The sequence below is a fragment of the Mya arenaria genome, chromosome 8 (assembly GCF_026914265.1).
Source record: "Mya arenaria isolate MELC-2E11 chromosome 8, ASM2691426v1".
NCBI lineage: Eukaryota > Metazoa > Mollusca > Bivalvia > Myida > Myidae > Mya > Mya arenaria.
The window spans coordinates 27,730,123-27,747,158 of NC_069129.1; the positions used below are offsets into that span (position 1 = coordinate 27,730,123).

Sequence of the window (17,036 nt, forward strand, 5' to 3'; positions counted from 1 at the left end):
TAGCCAAGATTGGCTGGACCTATGATCAGGCTCCTCGCTATTCCCCTGACCGAGGGGGGGGGGGCGTGGTTTCAATTGACTCATGCATTAGTCTAAAATAATAACTGGTGCGTAATGAAAACGATGCAAAAATTTAATTACTACGAACAAATCACCTTAAACTCGTTACATACAGACTGACATGCAAACTTTGCGCATGCATTACGAAGAAGGGCTTGAAATATCATCCCTACCAATGTGACTCATTCAGTTAGACACGTTAATGTCCAAATCGAACGTTTTTGTTGCGGTATTTCACTTCGAATCACCCTCTCGCAATTTTGACCTTGACCGCACACTCGCCTATATCTGAAATGCAAGAAGCGTTTTCATTGGACGGCTATCATTCCTGGTTTTAATGACGCAATTTGGAAAAGCCTTCAAATGTTGTCCAAAATGAAAGTAGGAATACCGCAAAAAACCGTGCTACTGTTTAAATCGAAAGACACGAAACCTGCTTTTAAAATGATAAATATAAAATAACAATAGTTTTTCAGTTCACTACGTAAAAAGAAAATGAAAATACCTTCCCCAACCGCCAGCGTGTTGACCTCGATATCCCTAGTGTACTGGACGCTTGCATCTGACCCGTACGTGTGATAACCGGGTAATCAAATAATAGACTGGTTCACCGATTTTCTAAGATTATTGTAAGATACATTCTGCGCATTCGTGGTTTATTCTTTTATGTAAAAATATTTAAATAAAAAAACAGAAGTTTTCTCAACAATTGTGCATTTATGATATTTTTTCTCTAAAAGAGTTATTTAAAAAAATCTCTAGTTTTAATTTGCCTTATATTTTCAAAGCTCCACATATTAGAAGATTACCAATCTTCTATTGCAATATCGAACAGGAACCAGTCTAATGGCGAACTGCTTCGGAATTATTCGAGAGCGGACGGTAAGAAACGGCGCATGCGCGATCAAAACAATGAAAACGCCGCATGCGCAAGCCCATTGCACCAGGGACACTTCTAAAACAATCAATATATGCGCCGGGCGCCGATGCGCCCGCGCAATTAAGATTGTTACAAGATGGGTGTTCTTTAAACCATGTTTTTTTAGTTTATTGTTTAAGTTCCTTTTTTGTAGATGTTTGGACTTTAAATTTATAAGATGCTACATGTTTTGAAATTGCTACATGATGATAAGCAGCATACCAATGATTAGTTAAGTTAGTTCTTTATATGTAACTGAAACAATGTAAATACATTTATCTACATATGAATGTATGTGTACTGTAAAGTAACTTATAAACCTAATTATTATTAAAAAATAATGTAGATATTTGATTATATAATACTGAAGAAGACACAAATATACAAATGTTTATATGATAATTATTTCCATAACTCATTTGCTTACATGGGATAGTGGACAATATGGTCCATTATAGATAAAACCCAGATGATATACATGGCCCATATTTTCAAATGATGCTGCCTAGTCTGAAAGACATGCAGTCCAGATAGGGAGATTGTACGGGTTACTAATGTTCACCAAGCTTTGTCATAATATGAGACATCCCTGTGGTTTTGTTATCTATATTCATTCCCATATGCAATTTAGCAAGCAACACAAGACCTGGTGTCAACTTGACACAGTTCTGGTTTTAATATTTGGATTGTAATTTTTATGTTCACTTGTTCGTGAGAAATTAAACTTCTGGTAGAGTTCATAGATTGCTCTAGTAATAATAGGTAAGAATTGGTAATTGTTTTTGTTGAATGAAGCAACATCAGAAACTGAGACGAAGACTTTTGAATGTAAAACGCATGCCCAATATTATTTTCATTTGTTGGGTTCATGATTGTGTTGTTTTCTTCATTTTTAAAAGTATCAGATGCAGTCTATGACTACCTAGTGGGGATTTTCTAAGCTGGTGGTAGAAATGGGGACAGTCACTTGGAAATGATGATTGTACAACAACGGATAAACATATGAAATATATGGTACTTTATTTTCTGCTGAATGAATATCTAAGTGACCAACCCACAAATAAGGCGATTCTCTAATAATTTCGATTTCCACTTTAAGTTTAAAATCCGGTATAACTTACTGATTTTTAGTATCAAAAACACAGTATCATATACATAAAATTATTACATTTTGTGAGTAATGGACCATAACTCTGGGTGCAGATGATTTTTTAGCTATTTCCCTTTGATGATTGTCATACTTATTTATTATCCAGCTTTATTATGAAAAGTATTAAAGGTGTATACTTCATACTTCATATACAGATTGAACTCACTAGGAGAAATGCAGTGCACAAGAACAATAATTTTGGTGCCATATTTTCCCTCCATAACTTTACATGTTTTTGAGATATTGACTTCAACTGAACAAAAGAAAGATTATTTTGTGTTTTAAGTCAACTCAATTAAAAAATCAGATATGCCCCAAAAACAGATGTCATGGAAACCTTCTGGTTTGACTATAAAGCATTCTGGACTGCCTTTTAAGTGTTTACCATAGTCATTTAAGATTAACGATTTAATATGATAATATATATATATATATATATATATATATATATATATATATATATATATATATATATATATATATATATATATATATATATATATATATATATATATATATATATATATATAAAGCAATTAGATAGACCTTATGAATCTTGGTACTGTTAATTGCCATAATATCCCCATAAAAATGAATTACAATCCTGATCGCTTTGTTAAACTTGAGAGGCCCCTTTATTTTTAAAAAAAACCTGCATTTTTCACTGGCTTATCCAATCCATTTTCTTGGTTATCCAATCTTGCCAAACCTTGGTTATACCTATTATTGGCAAACAACATGTTTCTAACTAAACTGTAACAGGTATATACCAAATATACACTTTTACAAATTACACATGTTCCACAAGTTGTATAACAAAATGAAAAAGTAAAAAAAAAAGCAGAAACAGCATTGAGAACCACTTATGGGATTGGCGCGTGTTTAGCGTATTCACCCTTAGCCAATGATGTTTGTGGGCTAGGTTTCAAACAGCAGAAATCAACTGAACATCGTGTGACAGTTGCCGTGAATTTCACAACGACCTGAACTCGCTATTCACGCTTCCGAACCTTGCTTCATTTCAAGTGTTCACATTTCTCCAACGGACCCAACGTCAGTTATACCCTGTGCAGATAAATAGACGTAATCGATGATTTTCCCGTCGTGTACAAAGTGATGGTATAGGGTATGATTTGGTCATGACATTCTTGAAAGGTGAAGTCGCATCTAATTGGTATGTGTGATTTGCCGGTTGATTTGCGGTAGGCGTGGCCATAATTGGTCTGAATGAAACGGTCTGAAATAAACGTTTGATGTGCGCCGAGATTCGTTAAGTATCCGATTCCAATGCGAGAAGTGAATGCAGTCGGACGATTTCAAGCTGTATAAGAGCAGTGCAAAGGTAAATTTGAAAGCTTTAGTCATGAAATAATACAGAAACATGGTAGGTTCTTATGTGATCCATCTACCGGTATACGTATCTTCATTTTAAGCATGTAGTGTAATGCTGTATACATTGCATACATTCAGTTGCTTACAATTGTAACAACTTAGCGAAACTTAATAGAAAAAAGGTCCCAATACTAAGTGGAATCCTATTTGTTTTAAAAGGGTAATCAAAAATAAGTTTCGCATATTGGCTGTGAAAGAATTAATGCTGTAATTGTTTAACATATAAAATAAATAAAAAAATCTTAGGCGCAATGACTTCGAACATATTATATCTTATTTTGAAAGCATGTGCATGGGTTAGTTTTTACAAAAAAACAACATATAAAAACAGTCAGTTGGTCAGGTTTTGATGTTATATTTAAAGGACATCATGATATAACGCATCCATAAACCGGCCTGACGACAGTGTTTGCTTTGCTTTGACGCATTGCAGATAGCCCCTTTAACAATTGACGCACAGCACTGAAACTGAACTGTAAAACTGCACTGCCAATTTACGCGGATAACCTTCTAACAGTGCGGATAGTCCCCTTAACATTTTACACACACTGAACACGAAAATCGCAGGGTCAACAAATCCCCATTTTAGTAATAACACTGACAATTCACGCTGAGTGTCACCCTAGAACATTGTGGATAGTCCCAAGAACTTTTTAGGCACATCATTGGCTATGAACACTCCCGCCTGGCGGTTGTCAACTAACCCCTTTTGGTCATTTCGTAATACACCCAGATAAGCGTTGCAACCCAGTCTTGCCACCCGGCCCCCTATTTTTTACTTCTTCTGGAAGAACGGTGCCAATTCACGCATAATGCATTCTGGAGCGATGCGGATTGCCCTCCGAGCCTTTAACAAACAGCTCTTACGATGAGCATTGATTTGTACCCCAGTCTGCCGGCCCCTGCAACCCGATCTCAATTTATTTCTTTTCGGATATCATTGCCAATTCACGCAGAGGCATTCTGGGGCAATGTAATTTGTCCCCTGAACACTTAACGCACACGTCTCAAAATGAGCACTGACTTGTACCCAGGCCGCCGCCGCTGGCCAACCGACCCCTGATTTATTTATTCCGGATACCACTGTCAATTCGCGCAGAATGACACTTTGGGTCAATGCGTATTGTCCCCTGAACATTTTACGCACATCTCTAATAATGTTCATTGTTTTGCAACCGAGTCTGCCGCCCCCGGTCACCCGACCCCGATTTCTTTAACACCGGACTTCAATGCCAATTTAAGCAGAATTGTATTCTGGGGTAATGCGGATTTTGCGCTGAATATTTTACGTTTAGCTCTCACAATGAGCACAAATGCGGTTAACATAGCCAATTAATGCAGAATGACCTCTCTTAATTGATGAGGCAAACCATTTACAAATTAGCTTAATAATGGAAGGGAAAAAGAATGGTTATAAATTCTACATTTTCAGACGGGCTTCAGTGCGATAAAAGCCAGCGAACCCGGCTCCACAAGCTGTTAGACGGTCAGATTCACCAATGACGCCGACATCTTGTACGAGATCGTTGTCTTTCGACTCGCTGTTAAGGTCACTCAGGCAACTTTTGTACCATTTTCATTTGAATACCTGGACCGTTTGGAGTCATTGTCAATGTTTATTTTTTTATGCCACAACCGTAAATGATATCTTAAAACAATATACACACTTAAAATACAGGGGTTTTAACCAGCTTTTAAAAAGAAAAGTGTGCTGCAGAAAAAGGACAGGTTAAAAGGGCACATTGAATTGTGCTATGAAGAACTTCAACATTATGAGTTTGGCAGAAAAAGTTAGAAATTGTCTTTCTTGAAGCAATATTAGGTTTCAACATACAGATATGTAAAGTGTGTATGTATTTACAATATTATTAGCCAATAAACAAGAAATATTCGACATTCTGCAGCATTTAATTATATAAAGGCAGATCTCCATGAGGGTAAAAGGCTGCGCTACTGAAAAAGGACATGGTGCAGCACCCTTCCATGACAATGCGGACGCAAATGTTAAGATCGGTTCTAATAGTGACATGATTTGCTGGAAGAGCAGGCAGACCATTCTTATTATTATACAGAATGATTAAGTTCTGACTTTTCTAACCTACGAATGCAGCCAGTGAGTTAAGAGCAAGGGGCTTGTTTCAATCAAGATCTTAGCCAATTTGAGTTGTAAATTGAAATTATATGTGTCATAGATTATGTTATTTTCACAGTTTCACTTTACTTCTGCATTTATGGGTGAATAAAACAAATACTAAAAAATAACTTAAATATGAGGCAATAGAAAAATCAATGTAATGCCATTTGTGACGTTAATACAGATTTAAGATTGAAGGCTAGAATTCTTAATTGAAACGGGCCCAAGTTGCTGATGCGCCAAGCGTTATGGCAGTCCATGCTGTAGAGCATGGCCAAGGCATTTTTACTATACTTTGTAGCTGTAACATTGCATAATTTAACTTGTTCTTTTATGCCAGAAGTTGTCAACACAGCCAGTGAGATGGTGACTTGTTAAAGAGTCAGTTACTGATGAGCCCAGCTATGGCACTACATTTACTATATCTGTGAAACTAAATGAACTAACTGATTGTATTTATAGAAGTTGTCAACACAGCCAGCGAGTTAGTGACTTACCTGTTAAAGAGCCAGTTACTGATTAGCCCACCCATGGCACTTCGTTAATTTGAGCTGTGAAACTAAATAATCTTTATTGTTGTTTTTTTATTCCAGGTGGCCAATGCAGCCAGAGAGTTGGTGACTCAGAGTCAGTCACTAAGGAGTCGAGCCTTATCGCAGTTAATGATGAAAGAACTCACCAGTGCACTTCCAGTTTTGCAGATATAATTTTTATTGAATTTCAAACAAGATTTCAATGGTATTTATTAGAATGCATACATGCGAGTACCGGTATCAAACAAATGCATTTCGATTCTTGAGAAATAAATACTTTTTATCCTATGATTGTTGTTTGTAATGAATTAACAAAAATAAAGTGTTGTATTTGGGTGTAAGATGGCTGTAAGATGAACCTAAATTTCACCATGTGATCACAGAAATCAATGCATCAGATATAAAATGAAATTTTCATTGAAGTAAAAATAACGAAAGGTAAAAATAGAATGATATTTCACTCAAAGCATGGAACAATATGTATTAAGATAAAAAAAAGTTCTGTTTCGATTCTTAACGTGGAAGTGAGAGAAAATAGTACTTTATTTCCCCCAGCTAGCTGCTGGTTTATTGAAAGCCTTAAATGTTCACGTTCATTCAGTACTATGCAAGTGTTAACACAGTAAATGTCATTCTCTGGAGTCGTCGAATGTGCATCTGTGATATGCGCATTTGACGAGGTCAATTGATAACCCCTAGTGCTTTGAAGTCATGGTGACCTTAATAATGGGCGCTCTCAACAGGCAACACATCCAATCTGCAGAATGTAAATTTTAAAGATAATGTGAGTTTGGTTAATTTAAAGGTACGCAATATAAATTGATGCATTTTTTATATATGGATTTTTTTATCAATAGCTAGGTAGCCACAAAATGAAAAAGTGCCAAAACATCGCTGATATTTTTATTCTATACCTTAATCATTTTAATTCTTGTGTTTTGATCATTAAAGGCAATGAGCAACACACAATAATACATTAAAATAACAATCAAAATAACAATTAAAATCTGCATCAACCTATTTTGTGCGCCATTAAGCATTCATTTCAATGAAGGCAGAATGGTATACATGCTTGACTCTTTGCAGACAGTCTCCCATAACTCTTTAGCTATACCGCTAACTAACTGCAGTCAAATTATTGCTATGAATGTATAAACCATATAAATCATCTATCAACGTGGTACCATGTTAATTTGTTAATCTACCATTAAATTCAACACATGACGACCACTCTCTTCAATGTGCCATATTCATTAACCAACTTAGATGGAACCTAAGTTCAAGGGTAGAATCTGAGTGTTTTGGTTTGCCTTTATATTTAGCTGATCAATAGGCTGAACGGATTCACTGAGGCATTTCTTAGGATAAGGATAAGGATAAGATCAATTTCGAATACTGGCCCATAACATTATGCCAAAAAAGTGAATAATGTAATATTCTAATAAGTTGTTTCTCAAAGGTTAAAAATGAATATGTTTGAAACTAAAGTGATGGTATTGCATCATCCGCACACACGTTACAATCATTTATCATGGTACCTTTCCAACGAGGAAGGGGGAGTGCGTCGATTACCCATATGTTCGGAGCTGACCTTGCAAATCTTCTGATAGTTGAAACACCACGATCAGTAAACAACGATTTAGAGCTGTTTCAGGTAGGAACGCTGCTTTTGTTTGTTAAGTTCCAACCATTCCCTGTCTTTGGGGCATTCATCAATCATGTGATAGCTTCAGTTTGTTTCTGCATAGACTCATATTGACGTAAGGTATAATTCATACCAGGTATGCTAGTTGGTCATAACTAGTTGATGACCCCTAATGATTTGGGGATCAGAAGGTCATAGGTCAAGGTTGCAGTAAAGGTCGCGGGGACCTTGAGGTAAAAAAAACAGTTTCCGCTAAATAACTAAAGATTGCTTGCATCCAGGAACGTTATACTTAGTATGCCATTTGTTCATGACTAGCAAATGACCCCTTTTGATTTTAAGGTCAGCAGGTCAAAGGTCAAGGTGACCTTGAGGTAAAATAAGTATTTCAGCTGAATAGCATAATGCTTGAGCCCAGGAACTTCATTCTTGATTTGCTAGTTGATCTTGATTAGTAGGTGACCCCTATTGATATTGAGGTCAGTAGGTCAAGCTCACTGTGACCTACAAGTCTAGTACCCTGAAACTTCATTCTTGGAACCAGGAACTTCTTACTTGGAACCAGGAACATCATACTTGGTATGCCCCTGTGTTGTTTTTTTCTCCGTCCAAAAGTTCAAATTCCATGTCTATCATTGATTATTTCTCACCTACAACTACAAAATGATGAAGACAATCTCTTGTTATGTCTAGTACGCATAGTTGATCATTTATAGGACAAATCAATTCCTATTGTAGTCAAAATGGAAAAGGCATTGAACCCTTATATCTACATTTAGACAAGTTTAGAGAAATGGAATTGGGGATAAACTTGACAATAAATAGTGTGGCCTAACCCTGGGTCAATGTAACTACCAAGGGTCAGTAAAAATATCAATATTCATTTCAAAACCAATTTATTATTGTATAAGGTACTTACTACTTGTACTTAAACAATCATAATTCTACCAATAATCAACACATTTTGGTTTTGATGATACTAAATACGGGTATTTATTTTTTAACACACTAAATCAGGATATTAATCAGTATGTTTGTTTTTGGGGATCCTAAATCATATATTATTTTACCCTTAATTTTGATAATATTTAATCATTGTATAAGATATTACTTTATACAGATATAAATTCAAAATGTTCTATAAATATAATTATTGATAATGCAATATTGTAAGAAACACACATACTTGTAAAATTCAATTTCTGTTTTGTTCTTGTTATGGTAACTAACAAAAGTATTTGACAGTCATGTAAGTAAAACCTAGATTAGCCTACAGATAGTAATGAATTGATAACATTAAAGATAGTTCAATATGATTAACACACTCCAGCAGTTACAGTTACAATATATAATATAACTGGTTAGCATCTCATTTCTGTCTCTTTCAATGTTTTCCTTCCATCACTTCATCAACTTTTTCCAACTATTGTCGACTTTCCGACAGTCTACTGAAGTTCCATCACCACAATATCATCTTGTCCTCCACCCACAATCAGTCTGCCAGTGTGGGTGCTGTACCAAACTGCCTGTGGATAGTTGACGCCATCTCCCTTCCCAACCAGTGTGGCCAGCTTCTTCCTGCCTTGCTGGTCAACCTGCACCACTGTCTTGGAGCACAATGAACACACAAACACATGTCCACCCTCACTCACATGTACACTATATGGCTCAATAATGTCTTGATCCTTCAGTGATGCTAGAATATTGCCATTGCTGTCAATTGTTTTGATTTTGTTATTGGTAAAGTCACAGATGTATATCCTCTTGCCAACTTGGTTTACAGCAAATTGAGCCACTGACCACCCTCCTGGTGTGTCTTCATACAATTTCTTGACTTGCTTGCCATTTGTGGTGTAGAGGTACAGGGCTGTATTGGAACCCACATACAGCTGGTCCCCATGGTGCTTGATGGACTTGCAGTCATGGTTTACTGAGAACTTCCTGGTCATCTTGATGGTGCCAGCTGACACGGTGAGAAATTGGACCTCATCCCTGTCACCACAGTCTACTGCTACAGCCACCTGGTTACCAGTCACATGGCAGATGTCCTCGGGCTTTGGAAGGACATCACACTGGGTTATTACCTTATACTCCTTGTTCAATACCTTCACTCTTTTATTGCTAGTATCTAAAAGAATTATCTCTCCTGATGGAAGTTCTGTGATACCCATAATATCACAGGTTTTTGTATCTTGCTTGATGTTCACATTGAAGGTTGACTTGTTCTTAACCACAAAACCCCTTGATTTATCAGGCAATGGCCTGATCTGTTCAGAGATCTTTTTGCTTTCCTGATATCCCTGGATCTTGCCTAATGAATGCATGTTAGACAGCAGTTGTGTAACCCTGGTATCAGACTGGAAAGTGGCGGTCAGTTCAGGTTTTGTGGACATCTCCTGGAGCAGGCTGTTGGCTTCTGCCATCTTCTCTTCACACATCCAGAAGTCATTGTAGGAGCTTGGCTCGTTGTCCTTGGCCTGGGCTTTGATGGTGCCCAACAAGGTATTGAGCTGATTATGTATCAGTGCGCAGGAGTCGATGTCCTTCTGTAGTGTGACATCCAGGTCAGCCAGGACGCTGTCCATCTGTTTCACTGTCTTCTGCTCCAGCTCATCCAGCAGCTGGTTCAGTGACTTTCTTAGGTCCGTGATCTTTGTCAGCATAGACTTCCCAGAAGTCTTCAAGGAGCATTGGTTCTTCTTTCTGACCTCTCTTACCTGGTTAAGGCTTCTTGTTATCTTAGCAACATTGGATGAAAGCTGCTTGAAATCGGCCATCTTGTATACGCCCTTGGCGAGGTCTGAAATCAAGCTGATGCTTCGGCACATCCTGAATTAAAGAAAGAAAGAATAGTGAATGGGTGACTGGATTAACTATTATAGAATCTTTAATAGTTTTATTTGCTTGTTTATATTATACGTTCTCCCAATATTAATTTAGCGTTCATGCAATATCATGCATTCGCAAACTATCTGTACAATTCTTTAAACATGAATAAAAAATGTCATTTAAAAAACAAATGCTTTTGTGAAAACAAAATATAATCATATTTTTTTAATAAAATAAATATTTCACAGGTGCAAATTAAAATGATACTATTTTAGTCGGTTGATCTGTTCTAATGGTTCTGCACATCCTGTAGGATGTAAGAATAGTGAATAAGTGACGGTATTAAACATCTATAGAATCTAAAATAGTTTTATGTGTTCATGTGTTTATGTTTTATTTTAAATAACAAGACAAACAAACTTGATCAGCAACAACAGTGTTGTAGATAAAAGGTTTTTTATTCTTTTTATTGAACTTTTTTTCGAATATTCGAATAATGATTTTGACATTCGAATACCAAACGTTTGATCAAATATACGAATATTCATTTGCATCCCCAGACTTATTGTTATGTAACGCAGTGTCCTATATAGCTCGTATATATAGATATTGAAGCTGCATTTGTATTTAATAACGTTTAATTGTTATATTTCACCTACTGATAAAAGTTAATCAACATTTCAGCTTTGAATTTAGTTCATGGACATAATCTTAACGCATAAAGAGAATATATATGATTGTTTACAGGGCTTCTAAAACCAACAATTTGCCGGTCTGGATCGATTTGGACTTTGCCGGACGGAATTTAGTAAAAGAAAAGGACTAAACAATTGGTTTGAAAATTCCTCTTTTTGTAAATTTCAGTCCAAAACGGCTTAGTCAGTTAATAAATATGATTTTTTAATACACAAACAGACCCCATCCCCAAATACCAGGGGACATCATTGAGGGCTACTTCATCTGTGTCCATTTTCTTTGCTGTTTTTATTACATCACAGAGATGACAAAATTGTAGTAATCTAGTCGTGTAAACAATTGTCACACTCTTGCTACGAAGAGCCATCTTCACAACATTATAGGGATGCAAACGAATATTCGATCAAACATTTGGTATTCGAATGTCAAATTGGTATTTGAATATTCGAAAAAAAGTTGAATAAACAGAATTTAAAACCTTTTGCCTACAGCTCTGTTGTTGTGTATAAAGTTTGTTTGTTTGTGTAAAACTATGCACTTATTTGAAGAAAAAATACTTTAAATATTTTTATTACTTGTTAATACAATGTTGCTTTTAAAAAACCTTGATTTTTAGGTTGCGACAACTCAATGCCCAATGAAGATGTGACTGAGGTTTGTGCAGCCATTAGATCAAAGGAAAATGTTTATAAGTTGTATAAACAGAAAAACAAACAAATCTTAAATCTCTTAAAAACTTCCGTATTAAGTGAATAATGCTCAATAAAAACGAAGTTTGCACTTGTTTTATGTCTATAGAAGTTGAATTTACAGTAAAAAGTAAATGAATTAAAATCTTAATTTTAAGAATGGCTGTAGAGAGCATAGCGAACGAGCCCTTCTTACCAGGTAATCATACGATTTTAATTTAGGTCATCTAACTGACTTAGATTTCAACCTTATTGACTGACACTGTCAACATAAAATCTCACACTGGGATTGTGTTTCGGATAAATGGCAGTGGACGGATCTTTTAACCCCGCAAAAGGTGAAATTCTTAATGATTAAGCCTCATAAGCCTAGTACGTAATAATTGCCTATCTGCAATTTCATTAGCTGTAAATATAAGTTGTTTACTAAAAATAATTATATTACAATTTATATGTACACGTAAATGAGAGCAAAATCATTTTGCTTTGCCTAAGAGATTTGCATGATTAGTATCTTTTCAAATAGTAAATAACAGTGTCCAATAAGTTAACAATAGCGCCATGAAATTCATGATTTTGACCTCTTTCTTTACTTGTTTTAAGTAGATGAAACGCCTCAAACTGTCCATTATGTCAGCGAAAATAACCTCCTCATTGCTTGTCTCCGTCTGTTCTTTCTCTGACATAATGGACAGTTTTAGGCCTTTCACCCTTACTGAAAATTAAACAGTTCATATAGGCAGGAGCTATAGTATCCTCTCAAATCATAAGAGAAATCAACAGTGAGTGATTAAATTATTCATCCTAAGATATATTGGTGTCAATGAAATAGCTGCGCTTTAAAGAAGTAATTACTAACCTGTGATTTAAGGACACACAGAGGTGGCAGCACATCTCAGCATGGTCCTCACACAGAAGTTTAATGACCTCTTGTGGGTGAAGGTCACATAAAATGAGGGCGTCGCCCTGCCCAAGCCACTTGTCCACATCCTTACGGCCCAACACAGTGTGCTGTTTGAGGATTTTGGAGTGAAAAGCCAGGCATTTGTCACAGTAGTATTTTGAGCAGTCCCCACAGAAATACTTGGCCTCAGTATTAAGCTTGTCTTCTTGACACGGAGAGCAGACAAAGTCATGGATCAAATCAGATGCCATTTCCATTGAGTCTTTAAAGGACTTTGTGTGCTTTGAAGCCATATTAAACCAATAAGTTTAATTATTCCGTGCAATATGTCTGTTAAATGTCACAATTTCCAACAAGATTTAAATATTCATGTCGATTTATCAAGCCTTGTAACCCCCTTGACTACTGTATACATATCCCATAGTGCTTTGCGTGATCATTTCTCAACAAGGAAGTTTAATGATACACTAGTGGAAAAAAAAATTAAGCATGAAATGAAATCCTATATAAACCAAAAGACATAAAAGTATGTGATTTATTTTGATCAATTGATATTTCAATGCACAGTGTAAGCAGAAGAAGAGAAAAATCAAAAAGGATTTATTGCTATTTTAAGGTGTCTCATATTTTGCTGATAAAGAAGCAGTACTTTATCTGTAGCACGGTCAATTAAATTGTAATTGATATCCTTATAACAAATTTTAAGTGTAGAAAATAGAAATACATTTATGACTTAAGTATTGGGTAATGACCAAGATTCATACAACGAATATTTACAGCTAATGTACTCATGTTTACATGTTTGATCAAAATTATTCATGTTTTCAATTTAATTTTATTTAAGTCAAAGATGTCTAAATGATAAAGTTGAACAAGTATTTTTAAGGTTTTCTCTGAATATAATAAAATAATGAACTTGAAAACAAACGCTCAAGCTTTCATGCCACCTTTGTGATTTTGCGGATAATTTTCTTTCTTGATAGAAGTAACTTATTGAGATAGAAAATCACCCTTCCAAGAATAATGAAACTGACAAAAATATTTTAAATGTTAAGCAATATTTATGTGTATTTTTTCCAACAATTTCGGTATCAAAGGGTAAATTAACTATAATATAAGTGTTCTCAAATGCATTACTGGAAATAAAAATGGTGCCAAAATATGAGCCTGTCTTTTTAAAGCATCCAATCCCTGATTTGGATTTTATTATTGACAACATCAGACATTGACAAAAGTATGAATGAGATAGGTATATAAGGTATATGTGAGAGAGCAATATTGAAAACTTGATCAATATATTGACAAAATCAGAGAGTGCAAGTGTTTTAGTTAGCTTGTCAATTTATTCTACTATAAACTATAACAAATTACTAGTATACAATTAGCAATGATTTAAGGACTTTCAATGTGTAAACTGCGACCATGTATATTCATGTAAATACATGTATACCCTTTTACATATAAAGTATGATTTAAGACTCAAATTGTGGTTTGGATCTTAAATTCGCAGATAAGCCGACCCACGAAGTACACGAAAATTCATACCTCACGAATATTTTTTATGATTTCACAGTATTTGAATGTGTAGAAATGGATAAAAAAATATGGAGTCAAATCATTGCGTATTTCGTCGCAAAATTTTAATGTACTTGGATACTGAAATATTTAAATATTTTCAGCCATAACAAGCATTATTTGAGATGAACTTAAGTCTCCTTGTCTTCAGTTACAGTGTCTTTGATTTCAAGAAGGGACACATTTTTCTAAATCCCTGCGAAATATAGTTAATATTTACCCCTGTCAACTGTAAGATCTAAAAAAAATGGTTCTGAGGTCCAAATTTTAAAAGAAATAGAAAAAAACATGGGATTTATTTTCACTAATAACAAAGTATACATTTTGCGGTTAAAAATGGGGTCAAACATTGGCCCTGAATTGATCAGAAAAAAAGCATATCTGCATAATAATCTTATGATTCACGATAATTAAGTTTGGACAACATTTAACTGTGAGAAAGTGTTATTTTGTGATCATTTAAACAAATAAGGTAAAATCTGAATGATTAAAGAAGAATTGTGAGGGTGAATAAGGGAAGCCCTTACTAATTGTCGTTATGATTTTCATGATTTCGATATTTGTTCTTTTGGGTTTTTATAGGTATCAAAATGTCCCGTCTGTCCGTCCATCCATCCTGGGACATCAGGGACTACTTTTCTCCATAACTCACATATCTACTGTATTGTGGAGAAGTGCCATGCAAATGAAACTTTAATTTGTGTATGATGATTTATAGTTATTGCACTTTGATTATTGTAATTATATTTTACAGGAAGTTGTTCTGTGAAAGGTATTAATCACTTCCAATAATTGTTATATTTCTAACTGACTTACAGTTATTCATGCCAGGAATTCACACAGACTCCTTAGAGTGACTGTCACATTAATCTCTGAAGAAATGATCTTTTTTTTTTTAAATTCATGATAAATATCCTAATACATGTACTGTAATGTTATGCTTTTCAGGTGGATGGGTCGCGGAAGGTGTATGAGATATTTACATCTCTCTCAGTTGATCCTGGGGTGAAAAAATCTGCCGTGGACCAACTCGCCATTATACTGCAAGGTTTGTATTGACAATAGCAATAGTCACATTAATCTGACAAACAAATTAATGATTTTTTTATCAATTTGCATGAATAAGGCGAAAAATGAAGAAATTTGACTAAAACTCATCTATACCGTGAAATCCGGTAAGTTTGAGTTACATACATTGTTTTTATCTTGTTTATCAAAGGCACAAAATATCTTCAGATGTGTTGTTTATCTCTTTATGTGTACCCAAAATGATTTTAATCAACATTTTAGAGACAAACAATGATTCAGACGCCTGTGTTCATTGTAACATGCCTTATTTCTTTTAATTGGAATATGACAGTGAATCATATAATGGTTATAACATTTCAGACCTGGTTACCTTTCATATTGATAGGTTTTGAAGCTGAATGGTTTGTTAATTCAAACACAGGCTGAACATGCTGGATCTTCTTGATCTACTTTTAATTGTTTACCTTTTCCCCGCATTGTTCACCCTCATACACCGGAAATTGTCATTTTACCGAATGCACAGTGGTTACATTCAACCAATTTTATTTTTATAAGAAAAAAAAACGTAACTCTTTTTCCAATGTTGTTTAACATATAGTACACAAGAGATGCTCTCTCCCTATAAACGGTGTTGTGGTTGTGAAACACTAGAAATCAGTGTTATCTTGCATGCAAATTGGACTATTGAATATATAGGAAATTTATTTAGTGGTCTGTAGCCTTGTAATGGTTGAAACATTACATCAGCAATAAACAACCATATACTATTAGATCAATAAAGTCTTATAACGCACTGTTGACTTGATTTTAGCTCGAATATTCGAAGAATAAGGAGAGCAATCCTAGTCACCCGAGCGTCGGCGTAACCACTTATGTTACACAAAGTTATTGTGAGAGTTTGTGTACCACCTCAAATATTTTCAAAGTCCATTGACATATGGCTTTGAAGTTTTGCGTACTTGTTCACCATCATGCCCCCAACCTGTACACAGGATGAGGTAGCTCTATCAAGCATTTTGACAAAATTATGCCCCTTTTTAGCTCACCTTAGCCGTAGGCTGAGGGTGAGGTTTTAGGATCGATGATTGTCAGTCGTCAGTCGTCCGACCACACTTAGTTTGTTAACACTCTAGGGGTCACATTTTTGCCTCAACTTGGTCAGGATGTTTGTCCCAATCATTACTGGGACGAGTTTGAATATGGGTCAGCTGGGGGTCAAAAACTAAGTCACAGAGCTCAAACATGGAAATACCTTGTCAACACTCTAGAGGTAACATTTTCAGCTCAAATATCCTGGAAATTTGTCAGTAAGGTTATTTTGTTGATTTCTACCTCAAGTTCGAATATGGTTATCTGGGGTCAAAAACAAGGGCACAGAGAACAAATATGGAAAACGTTGTTAACATTCTAGAGGTAACAAATTCATACATCAGAGAAGCCAAATCCCTGTTATTGCCCTTTAATTATCAACAAGTCTATAG

At 35.3% G+C, this 17,036-nt stretch overlaps 2 protein-coding genes across 2 annotated transcripts in view; one reads left to right on the top strand and one right to left on the bottom strand.

The window, feature by feature from the left end:
* Nucleotides 1-6,477, top strand: part of LOC128242332 (uncharacterized) — a 32,191-nt gene extending 25,714 nt beyond the window's left edge. The window contains exon 5 of the mRNA XM_052959440.1: nucleotides 6,249-6,477. The gene's annotated coding sequence lies outside the window, so the exon portion shown is untranslated. The remainder of the gene's footprint in view (nucleotides 1-6,248) is intronic.
* Nucleotides 6,478-8,825: 2,348 nt separating this feature from the next.
* Nucleotides 8,826-13,335, bottom strand: LOC128242331 (uncharacterized). Its single transcript, XM_052959439.1, has 2 exons — nucleotides 12,907-13,335; nucleotides 8,826-10,662 (listed from the first exon to the last, which is right to left on the bottom strand). Exons 1-2 carry the CDS (start codon nucleotides 13,242-13,244, stop codon nucleotides 9,279-9,281), a joined length of 1,722 nt encoding a protein of 573 aa, XP_052815399.1. The 5' UTR covers nucleotides 13,245-13,335; the 3' UTR covers nucleotides 8,826-9,278.
* Between the last annotated feature and the right edge of the window lie 3,701 nt (nucleotides 13,336-17,036).

Excerpts from the sequence above, each read along its gene's own strand:
- LOC128242331 (XM_052959439.1), bottom strand. The coding sequence starts at position 13,244 with ATGGCTTCAAAGCACACAAAGTCCTTTAAAGACTCAATGGAAATGGCA. Across the intron at positions 10,663-12,906 it reads TGTGTGTCCTTAAATCACAG|GATGTGCCGAAGCATCAGCT; the intron begins GTTAGTAATTAC and ends TCTTTAATTCAG.